The sequence below is a fragment of the Zonotrichia albicollis genome, chromosome 28 (genome assembly GCF_047830755.1).
Source record: "Zonotrichia albicollis isolate bZonAlb1 chromosome 28, bZonAlb1.hap1, whole genome shotgun sequence".
NCBI classification, from domain to species: domain Eukaryota; kingdom Metazoa; phylum Chordata; class Aves; order Passeriformes; family Passerellidae; genus Zonotrichia; species Zonotrichia albicollis.
The window spans coordinates 4,795,878-4,820,537 of NC_133846.1; the positions used below are offsets into that span (position 1 = coordinate 4,795,878).

A 24,660-nucleotide genomic window follows, 5' to 3' on the forward strand; every position below is an offset into this window, starting at 1 on the left:
ACAAGCAAAGAGCAAACCCCAACATTAGAAGGAAAAAACCCCTAAAAACCACATGTGAAAAAAAAAATCCAAAAACACAAGAAAAATAAAATCAAGTCACAAGTGCACGCCCAGCCTTGAGGCTGAGGGAGTGTAAGACTACAACAATTTGAATTTCCTTGGAACATGCATTTCTCCAAAGTGAAAACCCCAAGTGAAAAACCCAACTCTTGGAGAGGAAAGAACCTGGCAGCTTCCCCTGGGTGAGTACCACGGAAAATCAGGGATGGAGATGCACAATTGGTTTGTTTTCTTTTTTTTTGGTTTTTTGGTTTTTTTTTTTTGGCTTAACCTCTCTCCCAACACCCAGCTTGGTGGTACTCTGGTTCCCACTGCTAAATAACGGTAAAAAAAACCCAACGAAATGAACCAAAAAAAGAAAAAAAACCACATGAAACCCCCAACCCCAACCCCCAAAAAACCCCTCAATGAAGATACAGGCATGAGCAGTTTGACCGCAGCAGTGTGATCAGTTACTGGTGCTGGGATCACACAGGGCCCAGGTGGATGAGGACGAGGAAGAAGAGGAGGAGGAGGAGGAGGGGGAAATTCCAAGTTCTAAGGTCAAACAGAGGTCTCCAGGCTGTGGAAGGGGCTCCCGGGCTCGGGGAAGCTGAACTCGCTGTCCACGGCGTTGTTGTTCCTGTTGAGGGCCGTGGAGCCCCCCAGGCCGCCCCCACCTCGCTTTTGGAGTCCCTCAGGCTCGGGCTCGTCTTCGGCGCCGTCAAGGAATGGTGTCCGAGGCTCGTCTTCCTCCAGGATGAACTCTGGGTGAGTCATGAAGTTATGGATGGAGCTTCTGGATTCGGGTTTCTCGAGGCCTTCGTAGAGCGAGCTACGGAACGCATTCACCACTTTGATCTGGGCGGGCGTGGGGAGAAAAAACAGAGGGTCAGTGCTGCTGCCACAGGGCAGGGCTGGAGGGAGGAAGTGAAATCAATGATGAGAGACAGCCACCAAACAACGAAAAAAGAAAACAACGGCACGACCACAGCGACAAAATCACCACTGAACAGACAGCTCGGTCAAAAATGAGACATCTACGGTGAACTGGGGGCAGTCAGGCACTACGGGGGTGCTGGGGAGCCGCCAGCCTCAGAAGCTGCAAGAAAAGACAAAGGACGACTCCAAACCTCCCCCCCAACATCACCAGTCCGGATGGATGGAAGCCACGAGGCGTTAATTAGTCATTAATTGGTGTGGGGGGGGTGCGCGCGCCCCGCGGTGGACGGACGGACGGACGGACACGAGGACAAGGGACGGACGAGGTGGGGGAACTACGGCTCCAAAGGAGGTGGGTTAGGCAAAGAGCAGGGGGAAACTCTGCTGGGGGAGGGTCCTTCCTACAGCTCTGCAGGGGAGTGGGGCTTCCCAAGGTGTCTCCAGCTCTTCTGGAGCTCCTGGGAGCAGATCCAGGTGGCTGCTGTGAGGATCAGGGCTCTCTGGAGCTCTGGAGCTTTCCCTGCACCTGCAGGAGACCCAGTGGTTTCCCAGTTAAAAATGGGAGTTTGATGGGGCTGGAGAGCAATTCAGATTTATTAAAGATGGAGGGAGAGACCCACCTTTCTTGATCAGCATCTGACTCCGTTTATTCACTCCATCAATCACTTTTTATAACCGCGTTAATTAAGTTCATGCATATTGCAAACCCGAGCTCACAATAGGTCAGAGATAACACACCAACTCCTCCTTATGTTTCCAATACCAAGATTTGGGTTCTCAAAATTATTTTTGCTTTCCCAAAACAGCCAAAGACAGAATATCTACTTGTTATGAGAAAGCTGCCTGAGAACTCTGGTATGCAAGGTTCTCAAGGCCTTCATGTTTGTCACTTTTGCTTGTAATTAAAAACAACCTGAGAACCTCTGCTGTTTACAGAAACCGGCTGTGAGAATTTTACTCCTCACAGCTGCCTTCTAAGCCATTTCTGAAAAAATCTCCAACACAGATTCTGTTGGATATGCTGAAGGAATTCCTTCACCATCCTGGGAAAGCTCCGCTGAAATCCAGGCTCAAGGAGGAGATCAGAGCACCAGGACGTGGCTCTGCCACCTCCCCTTGCACTGGGAGGGAGAGCTCTGGGAACACACCTGGACATTGGAATCCCTCCAGATCCTCTGGAATTCCAGCCCCAAACCCTTCCAGCTCCCAGGTCTGGGCTCAGGGGGGTGACAAGTGTCACAGGTGTCACCTCCCCGCCCCGCTGGGGTTCCAGGGAAGCAACGGAAGCCTCAGCTCTGCGGAGCAGAGCTCGTGTGGGAGCAGATCTCCTCTCCCAGACCCCTGGGAGCAGCAGGGAAGGCTCCCTGGAGCAATTTCACTCTTTGGCCCCATGCAAGGAGCTTTGCATGAGCCTGGAGCACCACTGGCCTGGAAAAACGGGAATTTGAGAGAGCTGGGAACCAATTCCGAGCTGGATTTGTGCACTGAAGACCTTGGATCAATTCAGGTGAACGCACAGGACAAGGGACACCACTGGGGCCACCTCATCTGTCACATCAGCCACGACTTGAAATCAGCAAATCCTGAGCCCTAAAACACCAACTGAACCAAGGAGAACAATCCAACCAAACCAAGGAGAGCCAGGGACTGCCAGAACCACAAGGAGGTGGCCAAGGACAGGTCAATGACTGTCACAGCCATGAGGAGGTGGCCAAGGACAGTCCAGGGACTGTCACAGTCATGAGGAGGTGGCCAAGGACAGTCCAGGGACTGTCACAGCCACGAGGAGGTGGCCAAGGACAGGTCAATGACTGTCACAGCCATGAGGAGGTGGCCAAGGACAGGTCAATGACTGTCACAGCCATGAGGAGGTGGCCAAGGACAGCTCAGGGATTGTCACAGCCACGAGGAGGTGGCCAAGGAGACCCAGGGACTGTCACAGCCACAAGGAGGTGACCAAGGACACCCAGGGACTGTCACAGCCATGAGGAGGTGGCCAAGGACAGGTCAATGACTGTCACAGCCACAAGGAGGTGGCCAAGGAGACCCAGGGACTGTCACAGCCATGAGGAGGTGGCAAGGACAGGTCAATGACTGTCACAGCCACAAGGAGGTGGCCAAGGACAGCTCAGGGACTGTCACAGCCACAAGGAGGTGACCAAGGACAGGTCAATGACTGCCACAGCCATGAGGAAGTGGCCAAGGACAGCTCAGGGACTGTCACAGCCACAAGGTGGTGACATCTACAATTCAGATTTAGGAGCAGCTCCACAGATCCCTCCCCCTTTCATGTGAGATCTCTCCCAAGGAATCACCTCCAGAGCCCTGCAGATTTGTCCAGCACTGCCAGGAGCAGCAGGAAAAGCTCCCTGGAGCAATCCCAGGGAATCTGTGCTCAGTCTCCAGCTCAGCCCCCTCAAGCAGCTCCTGCTGCAGCTTCCCTCAGACCTTCCTCCCTTCTCCATCACCTGCTGCGAGATGAATTCAGCTGTTCCCTCTCCAAGGAAGGGAACGGGGAGGAAATGTGTTCTGAATGAGGCAGGGAGCGCCAGCAGAGCTGAATTCCAGCCTGGAGCTCCCCTCCCTCCTTCCCTCCCTCCCACGGCCGGCTCCTCCCGCCTCCTCTCCACCTGGAAGCTTCAAATGCAACCTCCAGGCTTGGGATCGATCCCCGTGAAACGTGAAACCTCCACGTGCTGGGTGAGAGCCCCTTGGGATGCCATCCCATGCCCTGGCTCTGCCCAGCCCCTCAACCCAGGGCAGAATTCCCAGCAGGAGCAAGCTGGGCTCTGCCAAAACCTGCCCGTGGATTCCTGAGAGCTCCCCACACAGCAAATCCAACCCTGGAAAAACTCATCCACGGGAGAAGAGACACCACAGATCTGCGTGGAGGGAAGAGGAGCTTTGGGAGAGAGGGAAGCAGCAGAGGGAAACGAGAGAAATCCAGGCAAGAAAACAGCAGGAGATTTGGAGACCTGGGTTAGCTCCTGGGGAAGTTTGCACGAGCTATCCAAGTTTTCTATTCCCTCGTTGCAAAATGGGGGGAAAATATGGATCCACAGACTGCAGAAAAGCTGCATTTCTGTCTCATCCCCACCCCTGCTCTGAGCCCCTCTAAGCAGATTTTATTCCCTCAGAAAATCCTGGAGGTTTTCCCAGATGCAGGCGGGAGCAGGAGGCAGCTGTGCTGCTCCAGCATCGCTGGGGTTAAACCCAATCAGCTGCCAGCCTCAGAGTCAGCTAAACAGAGAGAAAACAAAATTATCCCAAATTCTCTCTCCTCCCCCACAGTGCATAAACAGCAGAGCCTGAAAGCTCTCCAGAAAGTCACCGAGGGTATTTCTCTAATCAGAGGAGAACGGGGATAAGTGAGTGTGCAATAAAAAAGCCAATTATCCAGCAGAGCCACACTCCCTGCTCCCAGCCTGCAGACAGAACCCACGGCCTCGTGCTCACCAGCCCCAACACCCCACACACAGAGGCTTCTACATCACACAGGGCCTTTCTGGGGGGGGCTGGAAAGCCAGGATCCAGAATTCCCATTGATTTGTGGCCTCCGTGCCCATTTCCATGTACAGATGTGTGTCTGCACACCCTGGGATCCAGCATGTGCAGAGCAGCCTGTGATGGACACACACAGGGCTTTTTTTAGGGTCTGAAAACCCAGTGCCAGATCCAGGACCCAGAATTCCCACTGGGATCCAGCAGGAATTGTTTTCCATACACAGTTCTGTGTCTGCACACCCTGAGATCCAGAATATGCAGAGCAGCCTGTGATGAACAGAGAGAGAGCCCTGAACCAGACAGGGCCTTTTTTGGGGTCTGAAAACCCAGTGTCAGATCCAGGACCCAGAATTCCCACTGGGATCCAGCAGGAATTGTTTTCCATGTACAGTTGTGTGTCTGCACACCCTGAGATCCAGAATGTGCAGAGCAGCCCACAATAAACAGAGATAGAGCCCTGCATCAGACAGGACCTTTTTTGGGGCCTGAAAACCCAGTGTCAGATCCATGATCCAGAATTCCCACTGGGATCCAGCAGGAATTGTGTTCCATCCTTTTTTTAGGGTCTGGAGACCCAGTGTGAGATCCAGGACCCAGAATTCCCACTGGGATCCTACAGGAATTGTGTTCTGTGCCCATTTCCATGCACAGTTGTGTGTCTGCACACCCTGAGATCCAGAATATGCAGAGCAGCCTGTGATGAACACAGAGAGGGCTTTTCTTAGGGTCTGGAGATCCAGTGTCAGATCCAGGACCCAGAATTCCCATTGGGATCCAGCAGGAATTGTGTTCCATGCTTTTTTTTAGGGTCTGGAGACCCAGTGTCAGATCCAGGACCCAGAATTCCCACTGGGATCCAGCAGGAATTGTTTTTCATGCCCATTTCCATGCAGAGCAGTGTCTGCACACCCTGGGGATCCAGAGTGTGCAGAGCAAGGTGGGCACTGAGGATCCTCTGGCTGCCCAGGGATGTCCCCAGGCCATGCAGGTCCCCAGGTGGGGACAGAGAGGGGGGACAGCAGCCCCGAGGTGTCACCAGCTGAGCCACAGGCAGAAGCAAATCCTGTTTGTCCCTCCTTGCTGTGGCTCAGCCAGCCTTGGGGACAGTGCCAGCGGCCACTCTGCCTCCACAAGAGATTTCAAGCAACTCCTCTGCCCATCCCTGGGCTGTGCCAGGGCTGGGTAGAGGGAAGAACCAGCAGGATTTGGGCTCAGCCTTGCCCTCCTCCCAGCAATGCTCGTGAACTTGGGGGATTTTTTGAGCAAGAACTGCCAATTTTGGCTCACCCTGAGGAGGGTGCACACAAACACCAGCCCTGCAGAGGAGGAGAAGAGGTAAAACTGGACGAAGCAACAAGGAACTGGGGAGGGAAAGGACCAGAAATGTTCATAATTTTGTTAAAAATCGGGGTTTTGAAGGGTTTCCCACCCCATCCTTCAGGTTTGGGACTGAGTGTGCGAGTCAAGGCTGAGAGGGAGAGAGAGCAGGCGGGGTTAGGGGGGTGCAGGTGCTCTCTGTGCTCATTAAATCATGCATTGTAATAGACCATCACTCACTGCCCGCAGGAGGAGATGCAGCAGCAGCAGCAACAGCAGAAGTGGTGGGAGTGGAATTGACGGAGGAAAGAGCTACATGGGTTGGGCTAGAAACATTTTTTACATCGTGGTGCTGGCTCACGATGGAAGGCTGTCTCCTGAGGGCTCCCTGCAAAGAGGAGGCGCCGGTCTGGAATGTGTAAACTACGTCCATCTGCAAAGAACCAGAGAGTGAGATAGCGACACCCGGCCAGAAACAGGGACAGGGACAGGGCCAGGGGACAGGGGAGGGCGGGCAGACACACAGACAGCAAGGAAAGAGGAGGATGGAGAGGCGAGGAAGAGGAGGAGGAAGGAGGAAAGAGCCCACCCCGCACTCCCCGAAACCCACGTGGGGTTTTGCTGTTGGAGCAGAGAGAGAGTCCAGCTCTGCCCTTCCCAGAGCAGCAGGGTCAGTCCCCCCTGTGGTGGGAGGCTGAGGAAACACCTGGGGGTATCCAAAAATCTGCAGGAGGAGCAGAGAGAGACAGAGAGAGTGGGCAGAGTGCGAGTGGGAAGGGCTCCTGGTGCCTCAGCCCTGTGGGACACTTTGGGGACACTCCCACAGCCCCCGTGGCAGCAGGAGGTGTCCCAGCCCTTCTCCCAGGCCTCAGGGCTGCTGGGGCCGTGGTTGTCCTGTGCATGTGTCTCAAGGCTTGAAGAACAGAGCAGCTTCCTGGGCACTTGGTGGCTGGGTGATGCCAACCCTGTGGCACCTTCTGGGCACCTCCTCCAGCCCCAGCTCTGGCTGAGCAGGTGTTTCACACACAACTTCACTCCTGCCCCACTCTGATATCCTTCTTCTCACCTGTGTCCTTTACACACACCCCAAATGGGGACAGGAGCCCCCCAATGCTCAGGTTGGACCCCACAGACGCTCCAGGATGTGCCAGCACCCATTTCTCACCTGGCAGGAGCTCATCCCAGCTCCAGCACAGGGAAACACCCGGGAAGCTCCAGGCTCAGCCCAGGGGCACCTCTGGCACTGCAGCCCTGCAGAGCTCCTGGATTTCCAGCACATGAGAGCCTGGATGCTCCCAGCACGTTCCTCGTGTCAGAGAAGCTCTGGTTACCCCCACACAGAGCCCAGCTGCCCCTCAGGGCTCACAGCCAGCCAGGAACCAAGGCTGAGCTTCACCCTGAGGCCATCGAGGTGACACTGTGGAGGTGACAGCTCACAGAAGGCAAGTTAACTCTGCCCCAGCCCCTGTCCCCGCTGCTTTGTCACAGAGGAGGGACAGAGGTGACCCAGCAGCTCTGCCTGCCTGGGGACACCAGGATTCCCTCCGTGGGACAGCTCTGCCCTGGCCTCCAGGGAAATGAGGGGCACAGAGCTCTCCCTGCTTGGTGGAAAAAAAAGGAAAAATCAGAGAAAAAAGTCAGGGAGAACCAAGAGATGTAAAAAGAAGACTGAGAGATTTTCTGTCCTTGTGTGCCGTGGGGATGAGCTCTGGGTGTGCAGCACAGAGGGGTGGCACAAGGAGCCACACCAAGGAACAGCACATTCCCACTGGGAACAGCCTCCCAGCAGCCAGCAAGAGCAGGGCAGAGCCTGGGGGGCTCCATGCACCCCTCACAGCCTCCTGTGCTGCTGAGGTGACCATCAGTGGCACGTCCAGCCTCCTGCTGACCAGGTTATCCTGGTCCCAGGTTATCCTGGCCCCAGCCATCCCAAAACCCAGGTTATCCTGGCCCCAGGTTATCCTGGCCCCAGGTTATCCTGGTCCCAGGTTATCCTGGCCCCAGCTGTCCCAAAACCCAGGTTATCCTGGTCCCAGGTTATCCTGGCCCCAGCTGTCCAAAAATCCAGGTTATCCTGGTCCCAGGTTATCCTGGTCCCAGGTTATCCTGGCCCCAGCTGTCCAAAAATCCAGGTTATCCTGGTCCCAGGTTATCCTGGTCCCAGCTGTCCAAAATCCAGGTTATCCTGGTCCCAGGTTATCCTGGCCCCAGCTGTCCAAAAATCCAGGTTATCCTGGTCCCAGGTTATCCTGGCCCCAGCTGTCCAAAAACCCAGGTTATCCTGGTGCCAGGTTATCCTGGCCCCAGCTGTCCCAAAACCCAGGTTATCCTGGCTCCCTGCAAAGGCACAGGTAGAACCTGGCCCAGGAGGCGATGACATCCTGCCAGCACCATCTGTCACCTCTGTGCAGACACAACCCCTGCATGGGCACAGAGAGAGGAGCAGCCACAGCAGGCAGAGCCCCCCCAGCCCTGCTGCCCCCCAGTACCTGGGTCTGGATCCTGTTGAGGCCCCGGAACCACAGGATCTGTCCCCGCCGCAGCTCCATCTCCGCGTGGTCGATCTCGTCCACGTCCTCGGGCAGCTCCTCCTCGGGGATCTCCTCCTTGGTGATGCCGTGCCCAGCCTCCTTCAGGAACTTCAGGTGGCTCGTTGGCACGGTGCAGATCAGCTGGGGACAGGCAGGGACACAGAAGGGACTTAGCCTGAGGTCCTGGGGATGCCTCAGGTTTAACTTTTATACTTTTTAGATTCTGTGCTGCTTTCGTGTGTGGGTCTGAGCTTTGTAGTAAGGGTTGGTGAGCTCTGAGAACAGAGTAGGGAGAGAAAACAATTCCTTCTCAATGATCTAAATTTCAAATTATCCAAATCTCCGGCCCAAAAGCATTAACAACATGGGCTGAAGAGAGAAACAAGGATGGGACTTCATAACTTGAAGCTGTAATTGGACAATTAACTCCAATATGCAAATGGAGCAGAACTTATAAAAGTGAAACACCTCACTTATAAAAGTGAGAGGAAGCAGCTAAAGGACTTTCCACCAAACTCCTTTTGTTCCCTTTCCTTTTCCCCTTTCCTTTTCCTTGTCCATTTTGTGACCATTTTGGTTCATCTTGGGTTCATTTTGGGGACCATTTTAGGTTCATCTTGGGACCATTTTGGTTCATCCTGGGTGCAGCCCTGGCTGGGCTCTTGTGCTGCCCAAGGTGGATCCATTGAGGAGATCCTTTTAATAAATTCCTGCTTTATTCTTTAGCTCTGTCCAGTCCCTGCTCTAGCTCAGCCTTCTCAAGGCCTCAGCTGCAGTGCCACCAGCCCAGGGGACACCAGGAATGTCCCTGTCACTCTGGGTGTGTCCCTCTCCTGCTGCTGGGCTGGGGAGGGGCATCAGCCCCTTCCAAAAAACCTTCCTAAGGAGCTGCCCTGGAGAAAAACCAGGGAGAGCAAGGGCAGGGATGAAAAGCCAGGGCAGGGTTTTGGGGCTTACCTGGCCCCACAGGAGCTCTCCCACTCCGATGAAAATGCACCAGAACCACTGGGTCAGGGTGAGCCCAGAGCAGCTGAAGGGCTTCCCACCAAACTCCACGATGATGATCTGCAGCACAGGAGACAAGAGTCACACCCTGGGCATGGAAAGGTCCCCTTGGGCCACACCTTTCCCTCTCTCCTGGGATTACAAGAGGAGCAAGGACCTCGCATCCAGGCTGGGAATTTTGTGGGACACCAGAAAGGAGCAGGGACCTCAAACCCAGGCTGGGATTTTCGGTTTTAAATCCACCCCATAGATTTGGACTAAATCAGAGTTTACATGGTCTGGAAGCAATTCCAGTGGAATAACCCACGGAGCAAAGTGGAAGCCATGGAATAACCCATGTGGAATAACCCACGGAGCAAAGTGGAATAACCCATGGAATAACCCACGTGGAATAACCCATGGAGCAAAGTGGAATAACCCACATGGAATAACCCAAGGAGCAAAGCGGAAGCCATGGAATAACCCATGTGGAATAACCCATGTGGAATAACCCATGGAGCAAAGTGGAATAACCCATGGAATAACCCACGGAGCAAAGTGGAATAACCCATGGAATAACCCATGTGGAATAACCCACGGAGCAAAGTGGGATAACCCACGTGGAATAACCCATGGAGCAAAGTGGAAGCCATGGAATAACCCATGTGGAATAACCCATGGAGCAAAGTGGAATAACCCATGTGGAATAACCCATGGAGCAAAGTGGAATAACCCATGGAATAACCCATGTGGAACAACCCACGGAGCAAAATGGCATACGTCATGGAATAACCCATGTGGAATAACCCATGGAGCAAAGTGGAATAACCCATGTGGAATAACCCATGGAGCAAAGTGGAATAACCCATGTGGAATAACCCATGGAGCAAAGTGGGATAACCCATGGAGTAACCCATGTGGAATAACCCACGTAGCAAGGTGGAAGCCATTGAATAACCCACGTGGAATAAACCATGGAGCAAAGTGGAATAACCCATGGAATAACTCATGTGGAATAACCCATGGAACAAAGTGGAAGCCACAGAATCCCAGTGGAACAAAGCAAAACCCCCGGGCTGGGGTCACCTGGGCGAAGAAGGTGCCCAGCACCACGGAGCAGAAGATGGGGTTGCGGTAGATGCCCTCGAAGACGTTCCTCTCGCCGTGGATCTTGCGCGCGTTGATCTCGTTGAAGAGCTGCATCATCACGAAGGTGTTGAAGACGATGGTGTAGTGCTCGGTGGGGGGAGAGTGCAGGGGCGCGTTCCGGCCGCTGTCGATGTCGAAAAACTTCTCCCCTGAGCAGGAAAAAAAAAAGAGGATTTGGGGAAGGGAAGATGTGGGAGAGGTTTTACAGCATTTCTGAGAGACAGAGAGAAGTTTGAGAAGAGGATCCGTGTTTACATCAAATGAATTTTCTACCAAGGGCCTTGATGTAGAATGACCAAAATGTCCCAAAATAGAAACCGAGAAAGAAAGAAAAAAACAATAGAAAGAAAGAAAGAAAGAAAGAAAGAAAGAAAGAAAGACCAATAGAAATCAAGAAAGAAAGAAGAAACAATAGAAAAATGAATAGAAACCAAGAAAGAAAAAACAATCGAAAAAAACAATGGAAATCAAGAAAGAAAGAAAAACCCTTTTCTTTTACCCTCTCCTTTTCCCTTTCTTCTCTTTTCCTTTCCTTTTTCCCCTTTCCTTTTCCTTTTCCATTTTTCCGTTTCCTTTTCCTTTTTTTTTTTCCCTTTCCTTTCCTTTCCTTTCCTTTCCTTTCCTTTCCTTTCCTTTCCTTTCCTTTCCTTTCCTTTCCTTTCCTTTCCTTTCCTTTCCTTTCCTTTCCTTTCCTTTCCTTTCCTTTCCTTTCCTTTCCTTTCCTTTCCTTTCCTTTCCTTTCCTTTCCTTTCCCCCTTTCCATTCCCCCTCTCCCCTCTCCCCTCTCCCCTCTCCCCTCTCCCCTTTCCCCTTTCCCCTCCCCTCCCTCCCAGGACGCTCTGGCACTGCGGCAGACCTGCGAAGAGCAGGGTGAAGATGATGGTGAGCTGGTAGACGGCGTGGCCCAGGATGTTTTTCATCATGGTGCGGGAGATGAGCGGCTTGTTGCGCCCGTAGGGTTTGCGCAGCAGCAGCGACTCCGACGGCGGCTCCGTGGCCAGCGCCAGCGAGGCGAACGTGTCCATGATCAGGTTCACCCACAGCATCTGCACGGCCTTCAGGGGCGAGTCCTGAGGGGGAGAACAGTCACACCACCAAAATAAACCTTTGTTCCCTCCTTGTTTAAATTTCCTCCTGAAAATCTCTGTAAAATCGCTCTTGGGTACTCAACACCTTCCTAAAACATTCCCAAAAATTTCTCCTTTTCTCCATGGACTTCAGGGGCGAGTCCTGAGGGAGAGAACGTGTCATGCCACCAAAATAAACCTTTATTCCCTCTGTGTTTCACTCTCCTCCTGAATAGAACTCCACAATTGCTCTGGGGTACTCAACACCTTCCTCAAATGTTCCCAAATATTCCTCCTTTTCTCCATGGCCTTCAGGGGTGAGTCCTGAGGGGGAGAATGTGTCAAGCCACCAAAATAAACCTTTGTTCCCTCCTTGTTTCACTCTCCTCCTGAAAATCTCTGTAAAATCGCTCTTGGGTACTCAACACCTTCCTAAAACATTCCCAAATATTCCTCCTTTTCTCCATGGCCTTCAGGGGTGAGTCCTGAGGGGGAGAACAGTCACGCCACCAAAATAAACCTTTGTTCCCTCTTTGTTTCACTTTCCTCCTGAAAAGCTCTGCAAAATCACTCTTGGATATTTAACAGCTTCCTAAAACATCTCCCAAGATATTTCTTCTTTTCTCTAACACCTCCTGGTCCTACTTGCCCAGGTGAGCTCACCTGGGTGATGCACGCCCCAGTGAAGGCCACGATGATGCCACCACCATGTCCCACCCACCCAGGTGACATCCCCCATGTCCCACGTGCCCAGCTGAGCTCACCTGTGTGATGCAGGCACCAGTGAAGGCCACGATGATGCCACCACCATATCATACCCACCCATGTCCCACGTGCCCAGCTGAGCTCACCTGGGTGATGCAGGCCCCGGTGAAGGCCACGATGATGCCACCACCATATCATACCCACCCATGTCCCACGTGCCCAGCTGAGCTCACCTGGGTGATGCACGCCCCAGTGAAGGCCACGATGACGGCCACCACCATGTCCCACCCACTCAGGTGACACCCTCCATGTCCCACGTGCCCAGCTGAGTTCACCTGTGTGATGCACGCCCCGGTGAAGGCCACGATGATGCCACCACTATGTCATACCCACCCAGGTGAGGTAAGAACCCCCTCCGTGTCCCACCTGCCCAGCTGAGCTCACCTGGGTGATGCACGCCCCAGTGAAGGCCACCATGATGCCACCACCATGTCCCACCCACCCAGGTGACATCCCCCATGTCCCACGTGCCCAGCTGAGCTCACCTGGGTGATGCAGGCACCAGCGAAGGCCACAATGATGCCACCACCATGTCCCACCCACCCAGGTGACACCCTCCATGTCCCACCAACCCAGCTGAGCTCACCTGGATGATGCAGGTACCAGTGAAAGCCACGATGATGCCACCACCATATCATACCCAGCCAGGTGACACCCCCCATGTCCCACGTGCCCAGCTGAGCTCACCTGTGTGATGCACGCCCCAGTGAAGGCCACCACCATATCATACCCACCCATGTCCCACGTGCCCAGCTGAGCTCACCTGTGTGATGCACGCCCCAGTGAAGGCCACGATGATGCCACCACCATATCATACCCACCCAGGTGACACCCCCCATGTCCCACCAACCCAGCTGAGCTCACCTGGGTAATGCAGGCACCAGCGAAGGCCACGATGATGCCACCACCATATCATACCCACCCTTGTCCCACGTGCCCAGCTGAGCTCACCTGGGTGATGCAGGCCCCGGTGAAGGCCACGATGATGCCACCACCATGTCCCACCCACTCAGGTGACATCCCCCATGTCCCACCAACCCAGCTGAGCTCACCTGGGTAATGCAGGCACCAGTGAAGGCCACGATGATGCCACCACTATGTCATACCCACCGAGGTAAGAACCCCCTCCATGTCCCACCTGCCCAGCTGAGCTCACCTGTGTGATGCACACCCCGGTGAAGGCCATGATGATGCCACCACCATGTCCCACCCACCCAGGTGACACCCCCCATGTCCCACCAACCCAGCTGAGCTCACCTGGGTGATGCAGGCCCCGGTGAAGGCCACAATGACGGCCACCACGTTGACGGTGAGCTGGAACTGCAGGAACTTGGAGATGCTGTCGTAGACGTTGCGGCCCCACATGACGGCCTTGACGATGCTGGTGAAGTTGTCGTCGGTCAGGATGATGTCCGAGGCCTCCTTGGCCACGTCCGTGCCCGCGATGCCCTTGGGGACAAAGCCAGGGCTGAGTCACGGCCCTGCTGCGTGCCAGGGATGTGCCCAGCAGGAAAAGCCCCTGGAGATGGTGCCAATCCCTGCTCGGCAGGGCCAGAGCTTCAAAGGCTTCAGGGACAGGCTCTGAGGCTGCCCAGCTTTCCCAGACAGGGCCACAGTGCAGAAAAGATGGGATACAGCTGGGAAAACACCAGGAAACAGCTGGGAAAATGCCAGGAAACAGCCAGGTAAGAGATGGAAAACTGACAGGGAAACAGACAGGAAACAGCTGGGAAATAGCTGGAAAACAGACAGGAAAATAGACAGGAAAACAGCCAGAAAACAGACAGGAAAGTAGACAGGAAAATAATTGGAAAACAGACAGGAAACAGCTGGGAAACAGCTGGAAAAAAAGCTGGGAAACAGCTAGGAAAATGCCAGCAAACAGCTGGAAAATGGCTGGAAAACAGACAGGAAACAGCTGGAAAATAGAGTGGAAAACAGCTGGAAAACAGACAGGAAACAGCTGGAAAACAGCTGGGCAACAGCTCCCTCCTCACACCAGGGATTGGCTCCATCCCGGGCTGGGCACCTCTGCTGGAGCCCAAGGGAGGGAGAGCTCAGCCTGGAGGTTTCTGCCCTGACCCGGGCTGAGAACGGCCCGGCAGCTTCCCCAAAATCCCCAAAACCCCCAAAAATCCCAAAAATCCCCAAAATCCCTGTCAGGATCTCCGGGGCAGCGGGCCCGGCTGCGCTTCCCGGAGCCGGCACAGCGAGGCGCTCGCCCCGCAGGAATTCCATGCAGGAATTCCCAGCCCTTCCCAAAACGAGCCCATTCCCAGATTCCCCAGATCCCAATCCCTCCTCAAGGGGAAATCCCTCCCTGTTGCAGGGCATTAGGGTTTAGGGTTTCCCTGCTTCTGGAATTGTGTTTGGATGTTCAGCACATTCCTAAAAACATTTCCCAAAAATCTCTCATTTTCTCCCCACCCAGCTCCTGCTCATGTCCCTAAATTAATCCACAGGGAACCTGTTAAAAACAACAGGTTTGTTTCCCTGCTTCTTTCAGACAGGATAAAAAAGCATCAAACCAGAGTTTTCCACCATAAATCAATTCCTAAATCCTGATCCAGCACCGTGCCTGGAATTGGGGTGAAAAGCTGCAGGAAAAACCAAATCCTGGCGCTCCCATGGCTCTCCTGGGTCCAGCAGAGACACCAGGACAGGGCAGGTCCCTGCTCTGGGACCTCCAAGGAATTCCCAACCCCTTTCTCACAGCCCTACGCAGCTCAGACTCAAACCCAACACCCCAATAAAATCCCTTTTTGGGTTTTTAGTCCATCCCATAGATCTGGATCAGAGTTTCCATGGTCTGGAAGAATCCCATGGGAAAAAGGAAAACCCCCAGGCTGGCCCTACCATGGCAAACCCAACATCTGCTTTCTTCAGGGCTGGGCCATCGTTGGTGCCGTCCCCTGTCACAGCCACCACCTGCCTCTGGTCACCCACGGTGCTGTCGATGATTCCTGTGGTGGAAACGAGAAATTAAACCCCAAGGGAAGGATCCCAGCCTGGATCAGGCTGGAAAATTCCAGGGAGGAGCCCCTGGAGAGGGGCAGTGCCCACCTTTCACCAGGGTGTGCTTGTCCGTGGGCGAGGAGCGCGCCAGCACCCGCAGCTTGGGCCAGATCTTGTCCAGCTGCTCCTGCTCCACCTGCAGGACCAGGAAAAGGGAAATGATTCCACCCCAGGAATCTTCTGTCCCACCAGAGAGCAAATCCCAGCTGGGATGGGGCAGTGGCTTCACCCCAAACACTGCTGAGCAACCCAGCAGCTTCCTGATGCAAGGGAATGAGGAAAACCCAGTGGGATTTGGGAAATTCTGCAGGATTTGGGAAATTCAGCAGGATTTGGGAAACCCAGCAAGATCCTGAAAAGCCAGCAGGATTTAAGAAACCCACTGGGATTTGGAAAATCCAGAATGATCTGGAAAACCCATGAGGATTTGGAAAAACACATCAGGATTTGGGAAACCCATTGGGATTTGGGAAACCCTCAGGATATGGGAAACCCTTTAGGATTTAGGAAACCCTTCAGGATTCAGAAAACCCATAAGGATTTAGGAAACCCCTCAGGATTTGGGAAATCCCCTGAGATTTGGGAAACCCATCAGGATTTAGGAAACTCATCAGGATTTAGGAAACCCATAAGGATTCTGAAAACCCATCAGGTTTCTGAAAACCCTCCAGGATTTAGGAAACCCTTTAGGATTCAGAAAACTCTTCAGGATTTAGGAAACCCATCAGGATTCAGAAAACTCATCAGGATTCAGGAAACCCATAAGGATTTAGAAAACCCCTCCAGATTCGGGGAACACATTAGGATTCTGAAAACCCAGCAAGATCCTGAAAACCCCTCTGGATTTAGGAAACCCATCAGGATTCAGAAAACCCAGTATGATTTGGGAAACCCTACAGGATTTAGGAAACCCTTCATGATTAAGAAAACCCCTCAGGATTTGGGAAATCCCTCAGGATTTAGGGAACCCCTCAGGATTTGGGAAACCCCTCAGGATTAAGAAAACCCCTCAGGATTAAGAAAACCCCTCAGGATTTAGGAAACCCTTCAGTATTTAGGAAACCCCTCAGGATTTGGGAAACCCCTCAGGATTTAGGAAACCCTTCAGTATTTAGGAAACCCCTCAGGATTTAGGAAACCCATCCAGATTTGGGGAACCAAACAGGATTTAGGAAACCCCTTGGGATTTAGGAAACCCCTCAGGATTTAGGAAACCCCTCAGGATTTAGGAAACCCCTCAGGATTTGGGGAACCCCTGAGGATTTGGGGTTTTGCAGCTGCAGACACCTCCCTGCCCGAGCTGCCCCACCTCTCCCTTCTCGTTGCGGATCAGGCGGTTGAACTCCTTCCCCTCGAGGCACAGGAAGTCCTCCCCGGGCAGCAGGATGCCACACTTGGTGGCGATGGCACGGGCAGTGTTGATGTTGTCCCCTGTCACCATGCGGACGGTGATGCCAGCGCGCTGGCACTTCAGGATGGCATCGGGCACCTGGGGACAGGGACAGCGACGGGGTTGGCACTGGGAATGCCAGGAGTGAGGCGGCTCCTCGTCCCTAAAAGGGTCTGGAGAGGGCTCTGGAGGGGTGGGGGAGCTGCATCTGCCACCCCAAAGAGAAGGGACCTCGCTGTCACCTCACTGCCACCTCGCTGTCACCTCCCTGGGGCTCCCATGGCTCTCCTGGATCCACCAGGAGAGAGAATTCCCAACCCTTTGCTCACAGTCCTACACAGCCTTTCCTCACTTGCAAAGTGAAGGGACCTCAATGCCACCTTGCTGTCACCTCACTGTCACCTCCCTGGGGCTGCATCTGCCACGTCAAAGGGAAGGGACCTTGCTGCCACCTTGCTGTCACCTCACTGCCACCTCCCTGGGCTCTCCAGGATCCAGCAGAGACACCAGGACAGGGCAGGTCCCTGCTCCAAAGGATTCCCAACCCCTTGCTCACATTTCTATCAGCCTTCCCCCCCTTCCAAAGAGAAGGGACCTCACTGCCACCTTGCTGTCACCTCGCTGTCACCTCCCTGGAGCTCCCATGGCTCTCCTGGATCCAGCAGAGACACCAGGACAGGACAGATCCCTGCTCTGGGACGTCCAAAGAATTCCCAACCCTTTGCTCACAGTCCTACACAGCCTTTCCTCACTTCCAAAGTGAAGGGACCTCACTGTCACCTTGCTGTCACCTCACTGTCACCTCACTGCCACCTCCCATGGCTCTCCTGGATCCAGCAGAGACAGCAGGACAGGGCAGGTCCCTGCTCCAAAGAATTCCCAACCCCTTGCTCACATTTCTATCAGCCTTTCCCCCCTTCCAAAGTGAAGGGACCTCACTGTCACCTTGCTGTCACCTCGCTGTCACCTCCCTGGGGCTCCCACGGCTCTCCTGGATCCAGGAAAGACACCAGGACAGGACAGATCCCTGTTCTGGGACCTCCAAAGAATTCCCAACCCTTTGTTCACAGTCCTACACGGCCTTTCCTCACTTGCAAAGTGAAGGGACCTCACTGCCACCTCACTGTCACCTCCCTGGATGACAAGGCATGGCCAGGCCGCCCATAAAAGCAGGAATCTCATCCCCTCCCACACCACTAATGGGTTTATCCATCAGGGAAGAGAGGAAATTGGAGTGAGCAATGAGCAAATCGAATCAGGAGCCTCCAGAGCTGCTGCAGCCGGGGGATGTGTAATGCAATTCCCAGATTGCCAGATCCCTGAACATCTCATCAGGGAGCAGGAGAGCAGGGGGAGAGCTCCAGACTGCATCCAGAGGCAGGGATGGGGCATTATTGCATTAGCCCAGCACACAGCTCAGAGGGAAAACCAGCTCCAGGAGCACAGGGATTCTTCCTGCCTGTTTCCATCCACCTTTGGTGCAGCACAGACCCCAAGGATTGGGAATTTTGGGTGGGAATATGCTGCCATGGTGTTGTTTTGTCAAAAAATGGGAGAGAAATGCCCACAGCAGGGATGGGCAGAGAGGAGCTGCTGGAATTCCTTGGGGCAATATCAGGGATGGGCACAGAGGAGCTGCTGGAATCATTTGGGGAAACACCAGGGATGGGCACAGGGAAACTGCTGGAATTATTTGGCAGCAAAGCAGGGAGAGCTGCTGGAATTCCTTGGGGGCACATCAGGGATGGATGTGGTGGTAGGAATGTGCTGAGTGGTTTTTGGGTGGATGTTCCTTGGGGAAACACCAGGGGTGGGCACAGGGGAGCTGCTGGAATTCCTTGGGGAAATTTCAGGGATGGACACAGGGAAATGCTGGAATTCCTTGGGGAAATATCAGGGATGGACACAGGGAAATGCTGGAATTCCTTGGGGAAACATCAGGGATGGGAACAGGGGAACTGCTGGAATTCCTGAGGGGCGCAGCAAGGAACTCCTGGAGTTCCTGAGGGGATCCCAGCCCAGAGCAGCAGGAAAAGGGCCAGGAACAGCCCAGGCCAGGGGGATTTGGTACCTCGGGCCGCACGGGATCCTCAATCCCCACCACAGCGATGCAGGTCAGGTCAGACAGGATCTCACTCTCGTTGTCCCAGTCGGGCTCTGCACCCGCAGGGAAGTCCCGGAATGCCAGGCAGATGGTCCTGAGCCCGTGGCAGGCCATGGGCTCGATCACCTTCTTCACCATCTCGTCCCTGTCCTTCACCTTGAACACGCGCGGCTCGCCGTTCTTGTCCAGGATCTTGGTGCACCTGAGGGGACACGGAGGTGAGTGAGGCACTGTCACGTTCCTGGCACCCCATCCACAAAAAAACGGGCTGTTCCTTTTTCACAGCCCACTTCAGATTTCCTAAATCCACCCAAAAAATGCTCAACACATTCCTGTCATCCCATCTATAGAAGGGACACACCCCCCTTCCACAGCTCCCTCCAGATTTCCTAAATCCATCCAAAAACCACCCAGCACATTCCTGGCATCCCATCTACAAAAAGGAGCTTGTCCCTTTTTCACAGCCCTTTCCAGATTTCCTAAACCTACCCAAAAAACACTCAGCACATTCCTGTGACCCCACTTCCAAAAGGGGCACATTCCCCTTCCACAGCTCCCTCCAATTTTCCCAAATCCACCCAGAAAAACCACTTGGCACATTCCTGGCATCCCATCTACAAAAAGGAGCTTGTCCCTTTTTCACAGCCCTTTCCAGATTTCCTAAACCTACCCAAAAAACACTCAGCACATTCCTGTGACCCCGCTTCCAAAAGAGGCACATTCCCCTTCCACAGCTCCCTCCAATTTTCCCAAATCCACCCAGAAAAACCACTTGGCACATTCCTGGCACCCCATCTACACAAAGGAGCTGTCCCTTTTTCACAGCCCCCTCCACATTTCCTAAATCTACCCAAAAACCACTTGGCACATTCCTGGCACCTCATCTACAGAAAAGGGGGCATTCCCCTCCCACAGCTCCCTCCAGCTTTCCCAAACCCACCCAAAAATTCACTCAGCACATTCCTGGCACCCCATCTACAAAAAGGTGCTGTCCCTTTTTCACAGCCCCATCCAACTTTCCCAAACCCATTCCTGGCACCCTGTATGGACACCCCCTTTCTCTCCACCCCGCTGGGCACCTCCCAGCACCCGCCCCATGCCCCCTTTGCCCCGTGGGATGCCCAGGGATGCCCGGGGCTGGGGCAGCAGCAGGATTTACTTGCGCAGGATGATCTCGGAGGCGCCCTTGCTGTACATGCGGAAGCCGCCGCCGCTGTTCCTCAGCACGGTGCTCATGGACTTGCGCACCGAGTTGAAGGTGTAGACCTGATTTTTGGGGGAAAAAAAACCCAAAACTTAACTCCACAACTTGTAAAAATGGTAAAGCTGGGGTGTTTATTACAGCCCTGGATGTGTGTGGGGTCGTTCCTCCTAAAGGACAGCTCCAGAGAATTCCCAAACCTTTTTTATCCCCCTTACTTGTACATTTGCAGAGTTTCACAACAGGTTTATGTATATTCATTAGAGGTTCTATAGGTCCTATTCATTATAGGTTTATGTATATTCATTATAGGTTCATCTAGGTCCTATTCATTATAGGTTTGTGTATATTTATTATAGGTTCATATAGGTTCTATTCATTATAGGTTCATTTAGATTCTATAGGTCCTAGTCATTATAGGTTTATGTATATTCATTATAGGTTCTATAGGTCCTATTCATTATAGGTTTGTGTATATTTATTATAGGTTCATATAGGTTCTATAGGTCCTATTCATTATAGGTTTATGTATATTTATTATAGGTTCATATAGGTGCTATAGGTCCTATTCATTATAGGTTTATGTATATTCAATATAGGTTCATATAGGGTCTTTAGGTCCTAGTCATTATAGGTTTATGTATATTCCTTATAGGTTCTATAGGTTCTATTCATTATAGGTTTATGTATATTTATTATAGGTTCATATAGGTTCTATAGGTCCTATTCACTATAGGTTTATGCATATTCATTTTACTGGTTTTGTGTTACAGCTTGTACAGAGAACTCTCTGGTCACCCTGTCTCTTGCAGCTTCAGCTTTGGCTCTCACATTTGTTTCAAAGTTCAAGGGGGAGCTCCCATTCTTTTTCCTTAGCTGAGGAAGTTTTGACAGCACAGCAGAGTTAACAGACCAAACACGTTAAAACTGCACATTTCATCTATGCTAGCAAGCTCCAGACTCAATAATTCGCCTAAATCCTAAATGGATTTCCACCCTGGGAAATTTCTACTCTGTTCCAGACCTTGTAGAGCTTCTCCTCGGGCACCTCGTTGCGCACAGCCTGGTAGTCCTGCTTCAGGTCCAGCACGAAGCCCAGCAGGGCACACTCGGTCTTGTTGCCCACCTGGCGGGGCAGCCCCCCTTCCTTCTCTGGTGGCTGCAAAAAGGAGGGAGAAATGATGAAGGATGCCCAACTCGGGTGTGGAGCAGGGTGGAATGATGAAATGATGGATGGAATGATGGACAGAACGATGGATGGAATGATGGATGGATGGATGGATGGATGGATGGATGGATGGATGGATGGATGGATGGATGGATGGAACAATGCCTCAAGTTTAAGCTTTTGTGTTTTCCAGACTCTGTACTGCATTAGATATGACTCTGAACTTCACATGCTCTCCTCACAGCTCAGTCACACAAAATAATCCTTTTCCAGCCCTCAATCAAGGACATCACTGCAGCTTCAGCCCCAAAAAGTGCAAACAACAGGGAACTGAGGAGAGCAAACTGGGACAATGGGACTGCTGTGACTGGACAATTAACCCCAATATGGAAATGGAGCAAAACTTTTATAAAAGTGTGAAAACTCGTGACCAGGTGTCCATCTTGGGTGGAGCCACAGCCGGGCTCTTGTACTGTATCCTTGAAGATTCACCTTGGGCAGGTAGGACAGGGAACAAGGTGAGGGGAGAGGGGACAAAGTGAGGGGACAGGGATAAGGTGAGAGGACAGGGACAAGGTGAGGGGACAGGGAGAGCCCTTCCCCACCAGCTCTGAGGTCACTCTCACTATATTTAATAAACTTTATCCCTTTAACTCCATCCAGTCTGCATTCCAGGTACCCTCCCACATCATCAGGACACCCCAAAGCTTTGGTCCCACAGCTCACCAGGATCTTGGAGGTGTAGGCAGAGTTGATGGCCACGCCGTGGACGATGAGGTCCAGGGTTTTGGGCAGGATGGCCTCGGGGTCTGGGATCTGGCGGTAGTGGGTGTCCCCCACGTAGGCCTGCACCACGGTCATGCGGTTCATGGTCAGCGTGCCCGTCTTGTCCGAGCAGATGGCCGTGGCGTTGCCCATGGTCTCGCAGGCGTCCAGGTGCCTCACCAGGTTGTTGTCCTTCATCATTTTCTGCAAGCAGAGAGAAGGTCAGGGCTGAGCTCACCCCTGTCACCCTTACAGAAAGTTGTCTGTCATAATGCGATTGATTTTGAAAAGTTTCAATCTTGGTCGACTGCAGTAAATGTGACCTATGATCCTGCTTCTAATGTGGCCACTGCCTTTGTGCTTACCAGACATAATGCCACTGTTTATGTTAAAAGGGGTTCAAAGGAACAGCAACCACGGGCTCGGGGAGTTCTGTTGGAGCTGGTGCTGCATTCAGAGGCCTGTGGGCCAGAATAAAGCCCTGGATCCAAACCCTCCATCAGAACCGACTCCTGTCCTTCACCATGGCCTTAAGGCTTCTCCACAGAGGGAAACCTGAGGAGCAGCCCCTGTTATGGGGGGAAGCTCCATTCCAGCACCACCGGAGATCCTGCAGGCCTGGCCTTGTCCCCACGGGCCCAGTGCAGCATCCAGCCAGGCAAAGTGTCTGTGGGGTGAAACACCACACACCCAGCCAGGCAAAGTGTCTGTGGGTGAAACACCACACACCCACAGCCCAAAGTGTCTGTGGGTGAAACACCACACACCCACCAGCCCAAAGTGTCTGTGGGTGAAACACCACACACCCACAGCCAAAAGTGTCTCTGTGTGAAACACCACACACCCAGCCAGCCAACAGTGTCTGTGGGTGAAACACCACAAATCCAACCAGCCAAAAGTGTCTGTGGGGTGAAACACCACACACCCAGTCAGCCCAAAGTGTCTGTGGGGTGAAACACCACACACCCACAGCCCAAAGTGTCTGTGGGGTGAAACACCACACACCCAGCCAGCCCAAAGTGTCTGTGGGGTGAAACACCACACACCCAGCCTGCACAAAGTGTCTCTGGGGTGAAACACCACACACCAGCCAGCCCAAAGTGTCTCTGAGGTGAGACATCTCTGACACAGCTGCCACAATCTGGCTCAGTAGCAGGGCCAGATAACCTCAGGCATGCCCTGTCCAGCTAGATTGGATTATTTATTGATAATTCCAGCAGTCCCTCCTCACGCCAGGTCTCACCTTGACAGAGTAGGCCAGCGAGATGGTGACGGCCAGCGGGAGCCCCTCGGGCACGGCCACCACCAGCACGGTGACGCCGATGATGAAGAACTTGACAAAGTACTGGATGTAGATGGGGGTGCACTCGGCCAGCCAGGGCCGCTTCTGCACCCCAAAGGTGTCGATGACGAAGTAGAGCACCAGGATGATGACAGTGATGGCCGACATGATCAGCCCTGGGGACGAGGAGGAGGTCAGGGGACACAGGGAATGGAGGGGACAGGGTCAGCCCTTCCTCTGGGGATGGGGACAAGGATGAGATAAGGGGACACAGGACAGGGTCAGTCCTTCCTCACCAGTTCTGGGGACACTGGGGATGGGGACAAGGATGAGATAAGGGGACACAGGACAGGGTCAGCCCTTCCCCACCAGCTCTGGGGACACTGGGGACAAGCACAGCCATTCACCACCAGTTCTGGGGACACTGGGGATGGGAACAAGGATGAGATAAGGGGATACAGGACAGAGTCAGCCCTTCCCCACCAGCTCTGGGGACACTGGGGATGGGGACAAGGGGACACAGGACAGGGTCAGCCCTTCCTCACCAGTTCTGGGGACACTGGGGATGGGGGCAAGGATGAGATAAGGGGACACAGGACAGGGTCAGCCCTTCCTCACCAGCTCTGGGGACACTGGGGATGGGGACAAGGATAAGATAAGGGGACACAGGACAGAGTCAGCCCTTCCTCACCAGCTTGGGGGGACACTGGGACACTGTCACTGTCACTGTCACTCACCTGCCTTCCCGATCTGCACCGCCAGGCGCGTGAGCTTCCCCTGCAGCACCGACTTCTCCTTCTTGGGCACCTTCGCCTTCTTCTTCTCCTTCTCCTCGTTCTCCACCCCCTCCTGGCTCTTCAGGGGCTGGATCTCTAAGGCCACACCATCCTGAGTTTTAGCTACAGCCCGGGGGGGTAAAAGAAGACACCAGGTGTGAACAGGAGAGGCCCAGGCCAGGCTGGAGGACACCACGGAGGAGGATGGTGGTGGCAGAGAGAGAGAGAGAGAGAGAGAAATCCAGGACAAGAACCACTCCCGAGCACACACGCGTCCGAGCACATGGAAGCTCCGTGTCCAGGGCCCTGCCACCTCTCTCCGGGGTGCTTTCCTGTCACTACCCCCTGCCCACGGATCAGGGATCCTCAGGGGTGACTCTGGCACCGTCACACCTCTGCAAGAGACCCTCCAGGCCAGATTTTGGGGTCTCTTCCAGCCTCTAAGCCTGCAGAGGATTGGGAGGGCTTTGGCATGAGCCCAGAGATGCTCCAGTGTCCCCAGGTCCCACAGTGCCACCTCTGCAGAGCCCTGTGGGCAGCCCAGCAGCAAGGGAAGGGGTGAGATGGAGGGGAAGGTTAGAAATTGGGATGGAGACTGAAGAGCAGGGAGCCAGGAATCCTCCAATCCCAGCCTGGAGCCATCCCCCTTTGGCACCTGAGA

General features: G+C 53.6%; 1 protein-coding gene across 6 annotated transcripts in view; it reads right to left on the reverse strand.

Moving 5' to 3' along the window:
* Positions 1-253: 253 nt before the first annotated feature.
* ATP2B4 (ATPase plasma membrane Ca2+ transporting 4) overlaps positions 254-24,660 on the reverse strand; it is a 68,342-nt gene continuing 43,935 nt past the window's right edge. For 4 of the 6 annotated variants that reach the window (XM_074528266.1, XM_074528268.1, XM_074528269.1 and 1 more), the window contains exons 8-22: positions 23,961-24,122; positions 23,185-23,399; positions 21,903-22,145; positions 21,033-21,167; positions 19,967-20,073; positions 18,775-19,009; positions 16,623-16,802; positions 15,362-15,449; positions 15,155-15,261; positions 13,556-13,747; positions 11,323-11,536; positions 10,404-10,615; positions 9,291-9,398; positions 8,292-8,474; positions 254-900 (exon numbers count right to left, since the gene is read on the reverse strand). In XM_074528266.1, coding sequence (XP_074384367.1) covers positions 604-900; positions 8,292-8,474; positions 9,291-9,398; positions 10,404-10,615; positions 11,323-11,536; positions 13,556-13,747; positions 15,155-15,261; positions 15,362-15,449; positions 16,623-16,802; positions 18,775-19,009; positions 19,967-20,073; positions 21,033-21,167; positions 21,903-22,145; positions 23,185-23,399; positions 23,961-24,122 — 2,678 coding nt within the window. In that variant the 3' untranslated portion in view covers positions 254-603. Of the gene's footprint in view, positions 901-6,042; positions 6,236-8,291; positions 8,475-9,290; positions 9,399-10,403; positions 10,616-11,322; positions 11,537-13,555; positions 13,748-15,154; positions 15,262-15,361; positions 15,450-16,622; positions 16,803-18,774; positions 19,010-19,966; positions 20,074-21,032; positions 21,168-21,902; positions 22,146-23,184; positions 23,400-23,960; positions 24,123-24,660 lie in introns of all 6 variants that reach the window. The other 2 variants (XM_074528271.1, XM_074528270.1) reach the window with 2 other exon arrangements.